This window comes from Mustela nigripes, chromosome 2 (assembly GCF_022355385.1).
Source record: "Mustela nigripes isolate SB6536 chromosome 2, MUSNIG.SB6536, whole genome shotgun sequence".
Classification (NCBI taxonomy): domain Eukaryota; kingdom Metazoa; phylum Chordata; class Mammalia; order Carnivora; family Mustelidae; genus Mustela; species Mustela nigripes.
In genome coordinates this window covers 187,450,836-187,472,838 of record NC_081558.1, presented here as the reverse complement: position 1 = coordinate 187,472,838, position 22,003 = coordinate 187,450,836, and the positions used below count along the sequence as shown (strand labels likewise).

The 22,003-nt window shown below is 40.0% G+C and overlaps 1 protein-coding gene across 4 annotated transcripts in view; it reads right to left on the bottom strand.

Annotated features, from left to right (window-relative positions):
- Positions 1 to 21,457, bottom strand: part of ROBO1 (roundabout guidance receptor 1) — a 414,151-nt gene extending 392,694 nt beyond the window's left edge. For all 4 annotated transcript variants that reach the window (XM_059392146.1, XM_059392148.1, XM_059392147.1 and 1 more), the window contains exon 1: positions 20,401 to 21,457. In XM_059392146.1, coding sequence (XP_059248129.1) covers positions 20,401 to 20,455 — 55 coding nt within the window. In that variant the 5' untranslated portion in view covers positions 20,456 to 21,457. The remainder of the gene's footprint in view (positions 1 to 20,400) is intronic.
- Positions 21,458 to 22,003: the final 546 nt, after the last annotated feature.

Below are 22,003 nucleotides of genomic sequence, written 5' to 3'. Positions count from 1 at the left end.
AGGGAGATGCTATGACATCCAGTGATACAGGCCAAAGACACTGCTAAACATCTTATAAGGCACAGGACAGCCATCAAAAGAAGGAATCGTCTGGCCCAAAATGTTATTGGTCCCGAGCTTAAGAAACACTGATTGATATAGGGTCTTCTCTTTGCCTCACTCCTACTTTCCCAAAATAAAGGAATAAGCCATCCCACATTTTTGTCTTGGGGGTGGTAGGGAATAATTTTAAACATGTTCCTCAACATCATTGTGAAATAATTGGTTTAAAAAGTTTGTTTGTTTGTTTGTTTTTCAAGAAAAAAAAAAGAAAAAAGTTTGATTATTTCTCTGAAGGCATATAATTCTGTAAGGGACTCACCCTCCACCCCCGAAAAACAAAACAAAACAAAACCCAAGAAATCCTATCGTGTTGTTTTCATTTTGGTTTGTGCCTAGTATAAGACCTCGTCCATTCTAAGCCTTGAATAAGTGAACTAATGAACCGAATAGCACTGATTTATTATTTTATGCTTCACCTTAGCCAAGTCTCTAAATGTTTATTTAATAAATGCAGCAAACAAAGTTGAAGTATAAGACACTGTGTTGGGTCTAGGCATATATACATTAAGAAGAAAGTCTCCTTGCCCTCAAATTATTCAAAATCTGACAATGGAAGCAAACAGATAATACTTTTAATATAAGATAATTATAATATATTATATAATATATATTATATAATATATAATATAAGATAAGATAACTTTTAGCCTTATAAAGGGCATATACACTATTACAGCAGTGCATGGAAGGGCCAGTTCACCTGGACTTGAAGGATGTGGTTGACAGGGGGTCCATGGGGGGCTCAGTCATTAAGCATCTGCCTTCGGTCCAGGTCATGATCCCAGGATCCTGGAATGGAGCCCTGCATTGGGCTCCCTGCTCAACAGGAAGCCTGCTTCTCCCTCTCTCTCTCCCCCGCTTCTATCCCCCCTCTCACAGTCTCTCTCTGTCAAATAAATAAATAAAACCTTTTCTAAAAAAATTGGGTGCTGGATGGAGGGGATAAGAGTCCAAAATGTCTTCCAAGACAGGATGTCTGACCTGCCTCAGATGTGTTGCGTACTAATTAGGCAGAGGAGTAGGAGGAAGCAACAGCATTTGGAAAGAGCAAGTCATTTAGCAGTGCTGGACTAAGTGGCTGGTTTCTCTCTGGAAATAAGAGAAGGGAAACATGAAGGCCTTAATTTGTGAACATAAAAAAAATTTCTGTCTTAGTATACATTGGGCCAGACCGAGGTTTCCTTCTCACTTGGAGATTCTATGAGCTTAATGTTTCTTCAATCACCTTATGACAGACCTGCCCTTAAAACATCTTTCTTCATAACTGTTTTTGCGACATTTATTTATAGTAAAGTCTCTTTGAACCTATATACAATGATCACAAATTAACACTTTAATTTCAAAAGTAGAAAAGTTTACAATTCCAAAGATCAAAACGTATCTAAAATCAAATCAGCATTCATGCAACATTGGGTCCACTGGACTGGGGCTTCATCCCAATCACTGTTTTACTTTGCCACTGTTTATTCCAAATAATGTTACATAGTGATTACTCAGCAGATATTTGTAGAATTGAATCATAACTTGAATCTACTCCAGACCCCATGTGTTTTTTTTTTTCTGCATCAATAGCCTATATTGAAATTGCAATGTACTTATCAAAGCATAAATATGTTCGAAATTGGGGCGGATACAGTTAAACAGGCTCAGAAACAACCATTTCCTTTAATTCTCGCTTCTTTAATCATACATGCCTCTAATCCTAGGTACAGGCTCATATTATTGTAATCAAAATAGTGATAGTAATAATAACAAAAGCAGGCAAGGTGGACTTATCTTAGGTCCTGCCCACTTGTCTCCCTCTTTGCCTACCTCAAGCCCCTCACCGGGGAAACTTCTTTTACCACTTCCACTAGAATGTCTCCCGAAGTTTTATCTCTAAATACTTGTCTTAAAATCCCGATGGAATTTCTCAGCATTTCGGGCACTGTGGAATGCTCATGTGGACAACCCACTGGCATGGTAAACTCAACACATGAAAGGAGAAATCATAGCATTTCCTCTACACATACTGTTCCTCCATTATCATTGGAGTTCCTGTTGCTGACGGAGTCATCTGTACCATGTGGAGTCCCTCCATCTTGCATACACTCTACCAAATCTATCTATTCATTCCACCATCCAAAAACTCTGTATCTTTCCCTTTATTTCCATCAACACTGTCTTCATCCATCATCTCTCCCCTTTATTGAGAGTCTTCTAAGTCTTCTCATTACCTGTGGTATTCTGCCTGTTCAATCCATCATCCATGCCACTGGTTGAGAGAGCTTTCTAACCCACCAAGTTTTTCCCTACCTGAAAAACATTCCTGGTTTTCCACATAATGAAGTTCAGTACAGTGAGCACGGAGGAAAAGAACCTTTATACTCTGACCACAGTGTAACCTCAGGAGTACCCAATCAGTAAGCAATTCCAAACAATTTCAGGTTCCTCGGTATCCCACACAATTTCTCCTCTCTTTGCCTATACATAACTGTTTCTTCTGTTTCATCTGATAGGCAAACAAGCAGAAGAAAGGATATAGTCAATAATACTTCAATTATTCTTCAAATAAAAGAACATTTTTCCTTCTTGCATATATATCTAAATATATGTTTTGTGTGTGTTTCTATAGATACATACATTTTTTTTCGTATCATGCACGTACCTTCCTCAGTTATCAGGCGATAAGAATTTGGCATGTAAAGACCATAACTAAATTCACCTTCATATCTCCAGTACCTGCAAGTCTTTCATCTATGGCCAGTGCCCAGTAGAAGTTATTTTGAATAGTAGATCTCTTAAAGAATAGGAGACTATTACATGGTGTGTTTTATGCTCATGGTATGTTTTATGCCCATCTTCTAATGAGTGAGTTTCAGTAATGTACAAGGAAGTTTTTCTAAGTTTCTTTTTTTAATAACCTGAGGTTCTTGAATTCTCCAGATGTTTCTCTACAACCTCAATGATAGAGGTTACTCACGGTAATTATGTTTAATTGTTCCTAAAAGAAACAGTTAAATATTCAAATCTCTCTCCCTAACAACATTGAAGGCCAACCTAAATGCTGTATATTCTTTACTAGTACATTTATAGAAAAACATATATATTTTTTTAAATATATTTAAAAATTTAAAATATTAAATAATATAGTCTTATTTTATCATTCCTTTGTGGGAAGACTTATTTTTTTCATTAGATGTACTTTATGTTTTTAGAATGCTAAAATGATCAGTTGAGACTGTTCATTCAACGAATATTTACTGAGTACCCACAGTGTGCTATGTGTTTGGTAACTATTGAGGATACTTAATTCTGTAAAACAGGCATGAGATGTGAGAATACTGGGAAAAGCAGAATTTAAATAAAGAGGAACACTAATTAATAGGTTGACAAAGTGCTTTGAATAAAAGTATGCAGTGCCTTTAAGAAAGTCTAAAAGAAAGGAAAAAAAAATTAAAAAGTGACCAGGAGCACATGGCAAGCCAGCAGCTGTGACAGGCATACTGGAATTATTGGCCTGGGATTAAATACAGAGAAAGTATAAAGGCAGAATCGTCCCACAATCAAAATAATAGCAATATTACAAAATAGACTGTTCCTTTGGCCATGCAACCTTGAGCAGACAACTTTCCCTACCCTCTCCAAAGTTCCCCTGATATTAGGTTCATTCATCAGTACTTAATCAGCATTAACCACCACCACTCTGATATTCTGCGGCTTTCCCAGAAAATACATTCTATGAAGAAATAAAATGAAATAACATCCCTAAGATTTTTGTGTCTTAAGACTTGGAAGTGAAAGTTCTAGATGCAAATTTGATCTCTTTTGAGCCTAAAATGATGTCTTCAGTGAAAAATCTAAGCTTTACTGTCATTTATTTATAACTTATCTCCATCAACAGACACACAATTTCATCTCATTTTATCAACACACACACACACACACACACACACACACACACACACACACGAGCTCAGAATCTCAGTATTGGTTTGAACTCTGAGCTCATTTCCCTATCACCTGTTTAGACTTTAAACTTCTACTACTGTTACCTATTTCTTTAAACTTCTACTACTGTTACCTATGTCTTTTTTCCATTTTGATCTCAAAATGCTTCAAGGTAGGTAACATTACTACACCCAATTCACAGATGAGGAAACTAAGGCTTGAAAAGCGGAAGTGATATAACCAACATCCCATACCTCACCAATGTATTACCGACACTTTCTTATTTTTTTGTGCTGTTGATGCTGTGGGGCAGCTGAGTCCTTGCTGCCTGGTGAACACGGCCTCTCCCAAGGCTAGTCAGTTCCTAGGAGTGGCAAACTTTACTTGCGGAAGAGCACACCTTTCAAATACAAACCCGTCTATCCAGAGCCCACACACGGAGCACCTCTCCTCTCTGCCTCACACCACCCCAAGTCCAGGCCCTGAACAGCTAGGGACCTTCCTGGGGCTCACAGCCTGCTGAAATTACTGAAACTATCCAACCTGAAATCTGTTTGCCTTCCATACCCTGCCTCACTCCTCCTTTCTCACGAAAACAACAACAAAACACTTTTGCCCAGAGCTATCCTCTCCCTCCAACCTCCCATCCAACCTGCTGCTTCCCGGTGTGGCCTTGCATGGCAACCTGTGTGTGCCTCCTGTTTTTTGGAAACTGTGAGTAAAAACTTCACGACAGTCATTACCATGTCTGCAGGTCTGGCTATATTCCTGTTGACAATAAATCCTAGCTACATTTTCAAACAGGCAGGGCTAGGACCAACATTAGAGCACAGCCGGCCAGACACACAGAATGGGATAAGTAATTATTCGTTAAATAAACGAATTCCTCTGGAGGCTGAAATCTTACTCCCCATATTATTCCACAAAAGACCCATTTTGCCAAGCCCATGTCCATGACTCATCTAAAAATCAGCTTCTGTGTACCACAGTAGTCATGTTTCTCATCTGACTTTTGGTTTCGTGAACAAAGAACTTAAATATAAAGAAGGGAGACAGGTACAATATTTCTAGATTCAGAGAACATGTTTAACCTGTGAGAGGTTTGTTACTGGTACTTCTCGACCTTCCCTTCCAGTTCTACTCCCCCTGGCTGGCCTCCGTATTACTCCAGGATCTCCGTGGCCTCAACCTTCTCCATCCTGGGCACTTCCCAATGTGTCACCATCCGACCAGCCACATGAAAACTTCCATTCCCCAAGTGCTAAAAGTTGAACTCCAAGTAAAAGAGGACCTATAATCTGATTAAAATAATTCACAGTAAATTGCAAATCTCTTAATCCTCTTAGAGGCATTAACATTTTTTTAAGTTTGAGGGGTTGGTGGAACCACAGGCTATAACCTCTAATTGTTGGCATTTTAGTACCACATAAACAATAATATCTTTTGCTTTATTCGACAGAAATGGCTATTACATTGGCATGGCAATCTGCCCAGATATCCGTCTCCAACCTGTCAAATTAACCCTTAGTTTTTTCTTAAGAAGCTTCACACTTTTTCTGCTGTTGTTTGTTTGTTGCTTTTTGAATCTCTGGCAAGAGGTCTTTAAGGTTTGCATTCTTTGCAGGGGATAACTTTATGTTTCCCATTTGTAACTCAGGGTCTATCCCAGCAACTATCATAAAGTAGTTTCTTTAAAAGAAAAAAAAATATTGATAAAGACTATCAATCAGCAAAATAATACTAAAAGCAACACGATAATTCACATTCAAGTAGACGTTAGAACATGTCAAACACCATTTTGAACACTTCACATACATTAACTTAATTAACCTTCACAGCATCCGTATGGAATAGTTATCAAAATTATTTCCACTTTACTGATGAAGAAGCCGAAAAGTGAGACGCATAACCCACCGAAGAGACATGGCTGGTCTGAAGCCCATACACACCCCTGCAATCACAACACGCTACTGAGAGGTACACAATGACTCGAAAAAACTCACTGGTAAATAATCCAGTTCATTGTACTATTCCTGGGCTAAAAACTACAGAACTGAAATTCTCGTGGTGGCCTAAATATCAACTTTTCAATTCCCATACTTTAGAGATGAAATAAACCAACTCACTCTTGCATGGTAAAAAGCTAGGTAGTAGCAGATTCAGGGCCAGCAAAAGCTATGTCTAAATCCAAGTCATGTTTTTTCCCTTGCCATACTACAGTGAGTTCAGAGAAAAATCATACAAAAATCTATAAAATTCAAACAAAGGTAGACACTCAAAGTCCTGTCCAATCCATTTTGTAGAATCCAGTAAATATATAACTATTAAGAGCCCCCCATTCATACATTACTTTCGAATTTGGTGCTTTACAACATTTCTACCACTAGATGTTCCAGAAAACTTTTGTCTTTTTTTTTTTTTTTTTTTTAAATAAACACTGGGATAAAGATTTGTGGTATTTGGTAATTCTGGTGTTTCTGCTTTCCAACTGTTCATTTCTCTGTTTCTAAGAAGAATAAAACTTTATGCAAGAATAAGAAGTATGAGTATTAATCCCTTTTATAACTCCTATCAAAGCAAAGTACTTTATGTTCTGAATCACTTAGTAATTCATTGAATGTGCTGGTTGTGATACTTAATTAGACAGATACCCTTGTAGTTGGAAAGGAGACCTAGACAAGTAAATGCAATACGGTATGATCGCCAACAAAGTTGCCTACCCTTTTATAGGGTGCTGGAGAAATAGACATGGAAAACATCAAATCGACCTTGGGTGGGTGGGAAGGATAGCTAAGGCTTCCTGGAGGAGGAGACACATGTATTGATTTATCAGGGAAAACAGGAATTGAAATGGAGGCAGAGGAGGAAGGAGAGAAAGGAATGGCTCTAGAAAGAGCATTCCCTGATGGAGGAAGAGCATCTAGAAAAGCTGGAGGAGTAAGAGGCTCTTCACCTAGCTGAAGCTGGCTCACAGGCAGGGAACCCTAATCAGGCAGAGGTACCGGATGATCCATCAATAGTACCAACACACCTTAAACACAAAGTACTTCCTTGTGAGAAGATAAATCAAACATAATGGTTCTGTGGTTCACAAAGAAGGAAGAAAGGATCTTTATTTGGAAGAAAATAGGGAAATGAAATAGAGTTATGGACAAGGGCAATAAAGACCAACCAATGTTAGGCAAATTAATTAATATATCCTCATTACGTTCTTCTAAAGGCTGCAGTTACCAGCTATAGAAATAATCTCCATATAGGCATGGAAATCATGGCTACCCTTTTAGGTGATGAGGAATCTACTACTGCCAAGGCATTTTGTCAGAGCATCAAAATAAAGCTCATCTTTAAACATGCCTTCCCTGCGGTCAATGAACTGCTGGTGACAGTTTCCAACTTCAAATGAATCAGCACTCCTTGCTCAGGGCACATTACTGCTTCTGACCTCTTCCCCTGCCCGTGCCTTGACCTTTTCCCACTCAGACGTTATTCCCTGCCTTGAGCCTGTGAGCATCTCATATTATTTGTGAGCTGTGGCCAGAATTTAGCATGAGGAGGGCTGCCCCTGATAGATGTCTAACAGGAGTAATACTCCTAATGATCCCCAGTGGGACTCGGCCGTATTCCTCCAACCGGATGAGTTGTTTGAAGACAGAAAGAAATCCCACGCACGTTAGAGTAAAACATAACGAAAACCAGAAATTTCTACATAAAGGAGCATTTTGCCTAGATTTGGTAAGAAACGACCAGGTTTGTTTTTTTTTTTTTTTTTTTTTTTTTTAAGAGTTAACAGAAGTTTCTTCCTATGTATTTAGCTTCGCAGTATGTCTTGAACACCTAAGCAAATGAGCCTCCGAATGTTAGTTCAGAAACATTTATGAATTATGCATAAGGTCTCCTCACGGAAATGCTAGATGTGTGCTTGAAAACTCTGCGTAAGCCAGGGTTTTGTAAATTAAATAACATTTTTCATTGACAAATTATCACAGAGATGTTTCATTTTCATTTCTGGCTAATATTCAACTGGCAATGATTTCTGACCCTTTAGATTAAGCTTCTCTCTTGATGAGATTTCTGTCCAATAGCTAATGATCTATAAACAATAAAATAAGGGAAACCAGACTTCTGAAAGAATCCTGTGATAAATTCTTGCAGAACTCAAAGGCTCCTCTGCAGTGCAGCCACAGCCTAAATTTTCTTTATATGACTCCTTCAAATTCCCTTACTGTGTGCTCACAACCTGTAACTTAAATGCAGCACAGTGGTGTGCCTCTTCATAGCAATCAGTAAAGCTTTAGACTGTCTGTGTTGATAATTCCTCTTCTTATTCAAGGATATATTTATTTATTCAGTTCATCAGGGACTCTGAGCTCATCAAAGGGCTTGTCAGTTTGTCTTCTTTGTTTGTTAGCTTTAGGACAAAAGAATAAACATAAACAGTCAAACTGATCACTTTGCTCGGTTCAGCAAACACAATTTGTAAAATGTAAATAGCTCTAAATAAAGGCAGGAGCTTTTTGTTAAATAAATAAGCAATTATGTAACCATTTAACTAGTAACAATACAGGAAGGAAGGCCAAACATCAGAAAAGTGAAGGCTTCCAAAATAACAAAGCTAACAGAAAGGGAGGGCACCCTTATGTGCTTCTAGAGTAAGAATAAGCAGCAACAGATAGGTCAGTCCTATGGGGGACTATGTCCTATGTGGAGTGGAAAATATAACACTGAAGCCACAAACTGTTGACCTGTGAGGTCCCATGAGGGGTGGAGACATATTATTGTTATTATTATCATTAAATATTGATATTATTAATAATATAATTATTAATTATTATTATATCAATTGCTCCCATATATCAGTTAGGAGGTGTTACTTAAACATATGGATTTATGCCTTCTCTTGAAAACTCTGGAAGTCTATCTTGGGCCCATCTCTCTCCATGGCAGCATCCAGCCATCATTCCTGAGACCTAACTCAGGACCTTCCTCATGAACCCTAAGGAGGCATGTCCACTTTCGACCATCACAAAATACTATCAGAGAAGAAAAAAGAGAATCTCACAAAAACTATTTTGTTTTTCTTCCCTGCCATGAATTGTGACTTCAGACCAGGAAGAATAATTCTAAGTTGGTTTAGTGGGAAATCGAGGTGGGGAGGTAAGTAGCTAGCTTCATAATACGTTTGAAATCTCCTGATCCAGAAAGGCATCACATCCCAGAAATGCTGAGAGAACTTGTAGATAAAATGAAAGATGTATTAGAAGACTGGGAAAAAGTTAAAAGCTATCCACATTTTTAACTACAAAAAAGGTTAAGTTCCTCAAACTTCATGTTACACTTTGGGACAAGAACAAATAGTTAATAAAAACAGTAACAACCGGGGCGCCTGGGTGGCTCAGAGGGTTAAAAAGCCTCTGCCTTTGGCTCAGGACATGTGGGATGGAGCCCCGCATCTGGCTCTCTGCTCAGCGTGAAGCCTGCTTCCTCCTGTCTCTGCCTGCCTTTCTGCCTACTTGTGATCTCTGTCTGTCAAATAAATAAATAAAATCTTAAAAAAAAAAAAAAAAACCCAACAACAAAAACAGCACAACCAAGGGAAATTACTCTTCAGCAAGGGAGGAAAATTGAAAGAAACTGTACCTGGAGAAGAGCAGATGTAGAAAGAACAGAACAGTCTTTGAATATTGAAACAGTTTCATGTAGAAAGGGAACTAGGTAGCTTTGGAGGATAAAACCAGGGCCAGTAAGACAGGGAATGAAGTTGGGCTTCAACTTAATATGAGAAAAATGTTTATAAGAATTATAAATGGAATCTTCTAGACTATGGGAAGATTGGTCCTGTCACAGAAAGTAACAAGAGTAGGATAAAGACCATGCATTCTGGGGACTGCAGAAAGGGCATATGCACAGAGAGTTGGTTAATGTTAATGTTCTAATGACTCTGAGGGTTAATAACAATAACACACACAGTATCATATCCAAATCTATTCATCTGTACATGGATATCCATAGGGAAATGTGAAAAAATGTCTAATCTCTAAAAATTCAATTAACACATTTACATCATCTTATACTTCTTCTTCACTTGGTAAAGCTTTTTATAGTCCAAACAGGCTCCCAGAGCAGTCACACGTACCTCTATTAACTTACCTATATGGTAATCAACTATTCATCAATGATATCTTAAGTGCAAGAAATGAGCTTTTTCTTTTTTTAATATTTTGTTGGCTAGTAAGGTTGATTAAATAAATGAAACAAATGTATGGAATTACTAAATAGTAAAATATGACATCATAAGTGAAAATCTATAATCATGCACTGTTGTAAAATTTACCACTTCAAATAGATTGTCAGTTTTTCAGATCACCCTCCTGGATGCACCTCTCAAATACTTCCTTTCACCCAACAAGATACTCCATTTTTTTCTCTCAACGTTTTCTGGGAATCCACTTTTTACAGGAAGTTGGCCTTGACCTCGTAATTCCCCTTAATCTATCAGTTCCCAAAAGGCGTTTCTCCCTTCTCTCACGATATCAAACATCTTTCATTCATATACTGCTAATAATTCACTCACATGCTGTAACGTTCATTTCCCTATCTATATGTTCACAGCCCAGATCTTTTGTTAAAAGTTCTTATACATGATTAGGTATGTCTGCCACATTCTTTAAAGTGTCTAATAGCATCAAAAGTTGACAGCTGGTTAATAATAATTTTTGGTTGTCATCAAGATTGATAGTGTGTAGTTTACTGAGGATTAAAGGATGTTATTAAGCCCCACTAATAATAAACAAATAGCATTAGCAAACACAAATGAATGGCAAACTGCAAAACTGCAAAGCAATGAGTATGTTTATAGAAATAAACGTTTTATGGACTACTTCTTAAGACAAAGGGTAAAACCTCAGAGCTAAGACCCCAACTCCCATATAAAGGAGGGTTTTGAACATGATACCATTTTGATTAGCAGTACAGAGTAAGGAAGCAGGAAAAGCTTCAATCTTCCCTTAAGCCTTATGTAAAGTAACAACCTATGGAAATAATGAAGAGTGTGAATGTACCTATCATCTACACATTTGGCAAAAACCCTGGAAGACCAGTGAGCTCAACTGAGAAAACCATACCTTAGAAATTATAAAACAATCTTAGTCAGACATATATATTTAAAAGAGTAAGAAAAAGTAAAATAACATTTTAAAAATCAACTATATTACTTCTGAAAAGTTACTATTACAGTACTGGTTTTGATAGGCTTCATTCTCAGATACCTTGTTAACCAATGCTGCATTCTTTGTTTTCTATAAAACTTATCATCTAAGAAGGATACGGCTGGCTTTAAAAGAATAGTAATCACAAATTCTAAATAAGCTTCTGCTTAATGTGTTTTTATTATCTATATTATCTTATTATCTCTAACAACTTATCATCAAGTAAACCATCTAACTTCAAGGTAAAAAAAAAAAATTTCAACACCAGTTCCTTAGAGAAGTTAGATGCCGGTGATTTACTTATTTATTTATTTTAAAATATTTAGTATTTTTTCCCTATATATAAGGAAATTTCTATTTCCTTAGACAATCGGGCAATCATAAACCTTAGTTAGTTTTTGCTACCTCAAAAAAAATGTTTAATGTTTATTAATTTGTCAGAGAGAAAGAGCACGAGCAGGGGGAGCAGCACGCAGAGGGAGAAGCAGGCTCCTCACTGAGCAAGGAGCCTGTTGCAGGACCCCAGGGTCATGACCTGAGCCAAAGGCAGAGGCTTAACTGACTGAGCCACCCAGGCAGCCCTCGCTACCTCAAATTTACTCCACAATGGAATTCCACCAAACCAAGTATGGCGCTGACCTGTAGGTTTCTATTTTCTCTGCTGTGTTATACCAGGATGTTTTCTTTGTTATGGGTTATCATGTGACAAGCAGAATAGAGGAAAAGACAATCCGAGAGACCAGAAAAATCTAAAAAGGAACAAAAAAAGCTTGGCAGCACAATCTACCATAATCTTGCATCACAAAAAAGCACCACACCCACAAAAACTTGATAGTCTTATTATGTATACATTTTATACTGTTTCATCTACAATCATTTCCTTTTAGAGGAATAATGTAACATGTCTGTACAACAGGGAAGAACAAAATTCTGGCTCAGACATGCGCGTTTCAAACCCTCACTCTACCGAACTAGCTGACTGACCACAGTCGAGAAACCAACTTTTCTAAATCTCATTCCCCATATTGATAAACAGGGGTGACGGCAATGCCCTCATTCCTAATGTCATATTAAATAAGGTAAGTCATGTTAGCACGTTCTGGGGGACAGACAGTAAACACTTCATAAATTTTCGGCTTTACCATTATTACTATTACTATTATCGATCCCTAGTCCTTCTGGTTCAGTGTATGCAGCTGGCCCTACACTGCCCCAGTTCATCATTTAATTACTTAATCAGTTCATTTTTTTCCTCATCAGGACATATATATATATATATTAAATAACCATGTATATTTAAAACATATTAAATATGTCAGTATGTCAAATGGAAAATGGTGAAAAGATAATTTTGAACATGAAACCCTAGGAAATGAGGAGTTCCTCAAACTGAATGGCCGATAATAGAGAAAAGCCCAAAGGATGCAACGAGTTTTGTTTTCCCTCTGGCCACGGTAAGCCTGACTAAAAGTTGCCCTCATGATGTTTCTATTCTAGCCTAATTCAGAGACTGATACTCAGTGGAAGACTCCCCTCTCTGCGCAAAACCCAGAGGCTCTGCTATTTCTACTTTCCTTCTACATGTTTAGGTTTGGGCAATCCATTACTACGTTCATTCATTTAAGCAACTCTAAGTTCCAAACTTAATACCGGATTGCTAAGGAAATATTCACTTCTCTTCAAAGATGAGGGAGAAAAACCAATGAGTTTCTCTTCCAAAGCCTGTAGAGGTCTGTTTGCTTTGTTCAGACAACTTGCTATTTATCTGAATGGTCTGCAGACAGTAAAGTGACTCCCCCCAACTGAAGTCCCTTAAAGCTACCCCGAGGTATGTGGTTAACACATACAAACGTGCCTTAATTCACTTTGTTACATGAGTGAGCACCATTTTAGTGAGGTTTCAGAGTAACAAAGACTGTCTTTTAAAGCAAGCCTGGGTAAACAAAATCCACTTTAGACCCTGACACTAAAAAAGTATATATTTTCAAATTCCTTCAACTAGCGAAGGGATCGTAGGCAGACACTTCTAGCCAAACGAAGGGTTCGTACATCATTGGAAAAGTGGAAAAGACATCGCAGGCTAAGACAGAAATGTAATTAGCGTACAGGCTATTTAAATTTGGAGATCAAATTATGAGATTGAGTGTAACTCATTAGCACCTTATGATGCCAAAGGATCTCGAAACGCATACGTGTGGGGCCCCATTCTCTCATTCTTTGGCTCCATAACTCCACCTAGGATTGCTAATAACACAAAAGGGCTTCAGTCACATCAGAGGGGAGTCACTAAAACAGGACCCCTGTTTCCTCTTCGGCTAACATCCAAGAAGGAGTTTAACACGTTGATGTATTTTTCCATAATTGGGCATGAATTATGACCATATATAACATGCTACCAGAACCTTAATGGTCCTATAAACATCGTATTGTTATGCTTATAGAAATGTTAAGTTATATCAAGAGATAACATTTACCTAAAATGATTTTTAAAGTACTAAATAGTCCCATGTGACAATTTTATTTCTCTTAAAATACTTTTTGTCACATTCAAAGAACAGACAAGGAAAGAAGAATCTACGGTGTTAGGGATACAAACTGGGTGTCCAGCAGTCTCAAGTAGAATCTCCTGCAGATAATTTTAGGGGAAAGTTCCAAGGATTCCAAGCTCCTGCCACGGCTGACTGTGGCTAAGCAGTCTTTGGTTCTCAGGCCATGTACAGAGGAGTTGAACGCAGGCATAGGTGGCCCATACTTTGAACTTGATACTTTCTGAAATCCCATCAACAGCATTTTCAGAAAGTGTCACCAGCAGCTGCTACTGCCAGAAGTGCTTTTAAAAAAAAAAAAGGTTTTTTAATAAAAAAAAAAAAAAAAAAAAAAAAACAACAAAAAACTAACATGAACTAAAAAACAGATTCCCCAAGTACATGGTATTATTAGGAATCCAATTCTACTCTTCCTTTATGCTGTATACATACCAATCAACTACTTGACATAAAAAGAACATATTCCCACTTAACAGAACCACATTGCTCTGTTGACATTTGCTTGTGTCCATTGATGGTGCTTTTAACGCTTCATTTAAGTGTCAAACTAGGTGACAGGCATTAAGCCTACAGACTATTCCGCATCACACCAGTGGCTGAAGAACACTTTCTGCAATTGTTTACCTTCTATACATTCTTCCCTAAATAATAAGATAAATTAATCAAACCAAAGAGATACTCCTTTTCGGCTCTAAGCCATGGACAGCTGTGAACACTACAGAGGCACTTCTCTCGGTGAAGGGACTCAGAAAGATATGCACAGTCAAGCTGTTCAAAATATTGTTATATGGGTGGAACAACATTGTCATAAGATGTTTAGAAGCCAAGTAAAATCTCAGAAGTAAGGGGATCTGTAGCAGCCTGTTTGGGCTGAAGGGAAATAGGACTGAGATCTCCCATGAAGCAAGCAACATGACACCTTCCAGTGTTAGAAATAGCCTTTGGATGGTTAAAAGAAAGAAAGAAAAAAAAAAAAAAAAAGGCAGGGAGAGAGAGAAAGGCAAGGAAGTGGAGATCAAAGCTATCTCCCAGTACACTACAGATAATCTTTCCCTCTTCTTCAACAGCAAGATTGAAGGAAAGGGCTGAAGGTGGAGGGAAAAGGGGAAAAGGAAACCATGCTAATCCAGAATTGTACAGAAAGGAGGTGGTCTTTGATCTCCACAGGATGGCCACTTTATTGGCTATGCATAAGCAGTTTCCAACCATCTGATCAACCAGGTATTAATGCTCAACCCTTCCATGATCAGTAACCATGAAGTGAGTCATCTGTGAACAGCAGTCAAGCAGAAGGCTCATCTACCACTAACTGACCGCCAGCCCATGTCCAGCCTACAGGGGCAGAGTGACCCCAGGGGAAATGATTGTCTCTCTGCAGGCTCTTCCTTGATGAGTGCCAATTATTTGCCTTGGACTCTGAGCAAAATCTTTCTTTCAGTGTGCATGAATGAGAATGGCATTCATTTTCTAAAATACGACTTGGAATCTAGGTGCTTCAGCATCACCAGCAGTCACTCTTTTGACTTCTGTTCAGTCACCTCTTTTAAGCATGCCCCCAAGAAGGCACACATGATAAAGGTTCGTGTGAATTGGTTCAACTTAAAGAATCGATGGTCTTACTTGGTGATCTAAAAATGTGAAGACCATTTGCTTAATGGCAGGAAAAGAAATGCCTCCCTTCCAGATTTTCAAGTGTTTGGAACCATGGTCTATTTTAGGTGTATTTTTTGGAATGAGTTTTCACGTTAAAAAAAGAAAAAATTATTGAACCATCATCTTTGCTTTTACATTTTTCATTTCTCTCTTTCAGCTAAGAGAGTACATGGTGGAATTTTTGGAATTCAGCTTGGTACAAATTCTTGCACATCCCTATCTCTTAACCACTCCATGATGTAGTTTCCACAAATATAAAATAGGGATAAAGTAATATTTTATTAATAATAATACCTGTGAGGGGTGCCTGGGTGGCTCAGTAGGTTAAAGCTTCTGCCTTCAGCTCGGATGGTGATCCCAGGGTCCTGGGATGCAGTCCCTCGAGCTCTCTGCTCAGCAGGGAGCCTGCTTCCCTTCCTTGCTCTGTCTGCCTCTCTGCCTACTTGTGATCTGTCTGTTAATTAAATAAATAAAATCTTTAAAAAAATAATAATAGTACCTGTGTCATCGGGTCCTTATAAGTATTGATAAGATAAGGGTGAATGTTCAATAAATGATAACATGTCTTCAAAGCAACAGAACTAGTCATTGTAGACTTTCTTATGGTACCCCAAAGCTCAAACGCTTTCTCTTTTTTTTCTTTATTATTTCCTTCTTTCACTTCACTGGTCTCCTCTAACCAAAAGTGTTATGATGTAGAAGACAACTACTTAATTTTTCACTCCTCTTTATAAATCAAGGTAGTCAATATTCTAAAGTTTCATTAAACATGGCTTAAGAGAACTCTTCTTTGAATTTATCAAAGATTTAACTGTTTCAGATTTTTTTTTAAATACAAAATTTTCAGTTTTTTATGTAGTTGCTATATATGGAATATACATACTGACATCAAATTTTCAGAAATCCACTTCTCAGATTTGCTTTTCATCCTGTGTGTGGTCAGAGGGTGTGGTCAGAGAGTGTGGTCAGATAGGGCTGCTCTGTCTGCTCCCGCTCCATTTCTTCCCATATTTTATTTTTTTTTTAAGATTTTATTTATTTATTTGACAGACAGAGATCACAAGTAGGCAGAGAGAGAGAGAAGAAAAGGCAGGCTTCCCAATGAGCAGAGAGCCCCATGCAGGGCTCGATCGGGCTCTATCCCAGGACCCTGGGATCATGACCTGAGCCCAAGGCAGAGGCTTTTCCACTGAGCCATCCAGGCACCCCTATCCCCATATTTTAAAACTAGCTCACTTCTGAATCTATTTCTACTATACTTCTCTAGACGTCTGCTCTTGTTTCACTTTTTTTTTTCTTTCTTATTATCAAATTTCTTCATTTATTCCACAGATTACCTTAGGTATAATTTTAAATTGGAGAGCAACTCCGATTTCCTTTTATTTTCCTATAAGAAATCAAGCCTCCAAGGCAATTACTCTTTGAAGAAGTAAACATTTTTAAAGGGTCCTGAAATTAACATAAGCATTACCTTAGCATCTTTTATTAACATGGATGACACATGAAGACTCAACCGTTTATAATCTTCACTGGCAAGCTGCCGTTCCATGTTTCCTCCCCATCATATCCCTGTTACCAGCATTTTTAATTTTAGACATCTACTCAATGTAAAATAAACAAATAACTGTCATTGTAGGTTTGAAATTTAGCATTCGACACCACTTTAGCTCACACAGGAACACTTCATTTGTCATAGTGAAGACTAAGGGAAAACTTCAGGTCAACTTTCTATTCCAGATTTTAACCATGAATATGTTAAGTGTTAAAGGGCTCATCATCAAGAAATAAGGATACTTAAGGATGTTACAGTATTCAGGTAAGCGTATTTAAATGCCAAAGAGTTTATTTAAAAAAACTAGTAAGAAATTGTTGGAATTAACCAAAGAATCTTGTGTGGAGGTTTTGGGTGGGAGAAGACCAGAGACCCAAGTAAGTGGCTCACATAATGAAAGTTATCTAAGAAATATCCATCTTCCCAAGAGAAAAAATCCTCCCCCCCAAAAAAAGAAGGAAGAAAGACAGCACTACAAATTTTTACTTTATGTGAAATTTGGATCCATCCTAAATTTGAACTGGAGGTCAATTACTTTTTCTCCTTAAAATGAGGTTTTAGAAAATGGAGTTGAGGAGAGAAAGTCTATCAGGAAAGAATGTTTAGAATCAGTCCCTGAGAGATCACACAGATTCTTTTTCTTCATTGCTACCCCAATTGCCCCCCTCCACCAAAAGTCTAGCTATCCACAGAAAAGAACACTCATATATCAAAACTCACTAGGGAAATCCACCTTTAAAAAAAGGTGTTTCTGAATATCCATTTTTTCCTAAAATCTGTTTTCTAGAATAATAAGAGTTGTAGCATTTGATTAAGTAAAAGGTTACAAAAAGCAAACACAAACTGAAGAAGAACATTTGATGTCAAGTATGATCACAACACATCAAAATGGAGTTTTGGGGTTTTTTGAAGAAAACTATAGGACTTTGTTAGGTTGGCATCCAGATTTAAAAAAGAAGAAGAAGAAGAAGAAAAGAAAGAGAAAACTGACAACCAATAGATACTTTTACAGGTTAAATCTTGTTGAAGGTATCTTACTCCTCAGTACACTTTGATTTATTTAAGCTTACCACATTTCTCTTAAGTACACTCCATTAACAAGTGATAGACTGTGATCTTAGGCTTGAGGCAAGATATGAAACACAATCTTTCAAGAACTTCATTCATTCCCGGTCCAGGTGTCTTGAGCACACCCAACTCTAGTTACTTATCTAAATTCTGTGAAGTCTTATTCAAATCAATAGTGTGGCTTTAGAACAGCACAGGGTAAGGAAATTGCCCCAGCCGCCCAGCAATTCAGCCTCCCAAGTTCAGATTCATGGCAGAAGTGAAAAACATCAGAGGAATGATAAAGTGTGGCAGGTTGAACCTCAGAAAGGCCCTCACAAGGAATGTCTCTGCCCTGCAACCTGGGAAAGGAAGCAGACAGACACCCCTGTGGGGAAAACTCAAGCTTATTAAAAATCATCAGTGACTTAAATGGAAAATTAAATTGGAAAAAAGCAAAGCCAGAAATCAGTTAAGCTCTAAGATCAGAAATGCCTCCTGTCTATTTCAACTACAAATCTCAGACACTAATTAATCAAATTATCAAATCTGAAAGGACCATACACATACACCCTTCCCCCACCCCCCGCCCCGGATATTTCTCCAAGTGAAGACAGAATTTGCACACTGACGCGACCAGCCTTCAGTGATACCCTATTAGTGTGACCCTATCTTTAATCTACAGACCTGATAAAATGTCCCAACATATACAAACTCAGCTCAAACAGTGACTAATGATCATTAATCCCCCTATCTTCAGTAATCTGCCCCTCCAGTCATTTATCACACTGACACCTCACTTTACACACGTGAATAAACTTTAACTGAGAAGGTGAATCAACAAAAAAATCTCAAAGGTATCTGAAGCTGTAAATTAAACGAGGGGGAGACTCGGCAAAGGGAGACAAATAGAGAGATCAGGTCTTAATGTTTCTGATTTGCATCCATGGCTGGGCTCGGGGTGGGGAAACTATTCAGTCCCTCAGATCTGCAAACTAAGAAAGGAAAAAAAACTACATTACAGAGAGGGGAAGCTGGAAGTAAGGAGAGTCAGTCCCAAAGAGTTGGTTTCATCTATTCCTCCGTTCCCTGCGAAATGTATGAAAACTTCAGTTTTCTGTTTTCTTCACAGGAATAACAATGTACTGAGGTTCTTAGTTTAGCTGCAAATGTTCCTTGTAGTCAGGAAGCATATTCAGTAGGCTAATTCTTTTAGGGATCTGTTATCGTTTAGCTGATGTGCGTTTTTTTTTTTTTCCATATTTCATTAACTTAAGTAAAATCTTTGGCCAAAATAGAAACCATACCCATGGACTGCAAAAAGCTAAAACCAACTTTTCAAAACTGTTTCATAATCACAAACATTGAGTGACTCTAAGTTACAGACCCTGATGCAACCTGAAGGTCAGTCAGTATTCGACTATAAGAAAATCCCCTGAGGTGCAGTGTGTGTGTGTGTGTGTGTGTGTGTGTGTGTCTGTGTGTGTGTCTGTGTGTGTGTGAAGGCCTGAAATTGGAGCCTTGATTGAAACCAGAATCTACCAAAAGCAAAGAAAGAAAAGTTGAGTCGTGGCTCACCCTTAGCAAAAGTTTCTTAGGGCCTTTGAAGAAAACTATAAGGATCTCATTGCAGCATCCTTCCAACACGTCATGTAGAGAGTTTCAGTACCATTTAATTAATCGCCAAAATCTTAAATTCAGCCTTGCCAAGGAAAATTCCCAGACAACTAACTGTTCCCCTTCAGATAATTGCAGCTGCCTGTTTTCTTACTAAATCCAGCCAGGCAGAATGGCTAGTTGATATCCTACCGTAAGAAGGAGTTATTTCCTGAAGTTTCTTCGGAATCGAATTTAATTACAGACTTTGGTTACATAAAACAACTACTAATAACCCCTTGTACTCGGAAGAGGAGGGGCGAATGGCACGACCAGGTTCAGGAATCCTGGCGGGTCTCTGGGCCCCAAGTTCCCCGGGCGCACCTCTCCCTCTCCGAAGGAAGAAGCCGAAGGATGAAACTCCTTTTGGCTCATCCTAAGGCCCCAAGCTCACCGCCAGCCGCTGCCTCCTCCCACCCGAGAGCTCAGACCGGGCGTTTGCCCGGAGTGATCTGGGCGTGCCCTGAACTTGGCAAAAGGCCGAGGTCCGCGACGAGGCTTAGGGGTCTTGGGGGATGGGGGGAAAAGGACCGACCCAAAGTGCAAACTAAGAACCTTTTTGCCTAAAACTCCTTACACGGATCCAACCCCTCCAGCCTCAGAAGGGAGAGGTCGCAGAACACGCAGTTCGGGGAGGTTGATTCCGAAAAGTGGGGAGGGGCGTACAAGGGAGATGAAGGGTGAATGAAGAAAGACGACGCGACGTTACCTGAACAGAGACATATTAATCCAAAGAGGTAAAAGTGAGCAGGCTCCGCGATCATTGTCCTCGGGTGGATCCTGCATACAGTCTCATGCCAAGAAGAGGGAGTAGAAATGGGGTGCCCGAATTTATGAAGCCACACACCACACACACTACACACAAAGGCTTAATATAAGCAACGTGGGTCAATCCGCCAAGAGTTTTCAGGGCAATTACTTGTCGACCTTTCCGGACGCTTGTCAATACCTCAGAGCCCTTTGCAGACTAAGAATTCCAAGGTTTGCCTCCTTTGGCTCCGGGGTTTCCGAGGAGGCTCGGCCACTTCCAAGAACCATCCAAAGCGAACAACAAAGAGCCGAGGCAGAAGAGCAGTTGTGCGGTTTCCTGCCTCCGGGTCTCGCCGAGCCTCCCCGCGTGCGCCCCCACACTGTGCGCCCGAGCGCCGCGGCGAGGGCAGGCGCGGCAGCGGCAAACTTGGGGTGTGAGAACTGCTTAGGGAGGGCCAAAAAAAGTGCTTCTCTGTCCACAGTCTAGCCCAGTCAACAGCTGGCCACCAGCGGCGGCGAGGAAGGCAGCCAAGGCAGCGGCAGCAGCTCCGGAGGACCGGCAAAGGGTGCTGGGGGTGTGCCGGGGTGACTCCGCGCGCTGCGGCCGAACGAGGGGGCGGTGCGGCGACAGTGGTTGCCCGAGCCGGCCCTTGTTCCCATCACTTGGGGGATGCGGAGGGCACTGGGGACAGCAGCAGGTCCGCGGACAGACGCGCGCCTCCCCGGTGCCCCCAGCCCCGCGCAGCGCTCACCATCGCCCCGGGTCCCTCGCTCGCCGGGGCGCGCGCTCAGGGCACCCCGGACTCTCCGCGGCCGGGACGCTGGAGCCCAAACTTCCTGAGGATAGCTGCCCGCAGCCCTGGCTCGCGGTAGCCGTGGAGAGGCAGCTCCTAGACCTCCCCTGGGTGGCGGAGAGGGGCGAGGAGGATGCTGCGGCGGGTGGGAGCGACGGCCGCCGCTGCTCACCCGAGCTCCGCCGGGATCAGCAGCGTCTGAAGTTTCTGCTCTCACGCTGCCGCTTCTCTGGCTCCACCGCTTGTGGGTTTCCCCACCGTCCCCGCGGCTCCCAGTTTCCTCCCTCTCCTCCCGGGCCCGCGAATACTTAAAGGGACCGCGCAGTCCTTTCCGCGCTTCACTCTACCCTCTCCAGACGCTGGTCTGGCAAGTTCTGCTCGTTAATATTTCCATCCGCCAACCGGGGTGCCCGACTGCGCCCTCAGGTGAGACTCAAACTGCTCAGTATCAGAAATCCAAACGAATGGGAACTTGCCCCGTTCCTCTGGCTACCCCTGGCTCCCCTGCACCTTTCTCCAAATGGAACCTCCCAGCCAAAGACTTCAAAAATCCTCCTGGTCCAGTTTAACCTCTTCTTTACCGCTTCCAAGAGTTGGAATCAACTCTCCAAAAACTCTACCCTACATGACTCCACATTCCCATTTTTGTTTTTAATCAAATGTGGCCCAACAAGCCTGTAGGACGGAGATAGAGTGATGACTATCTACACGATGTTAACGATCACTCTCCATTGCATAATAGATGGGCATTCTCTTTCAAAAATCACG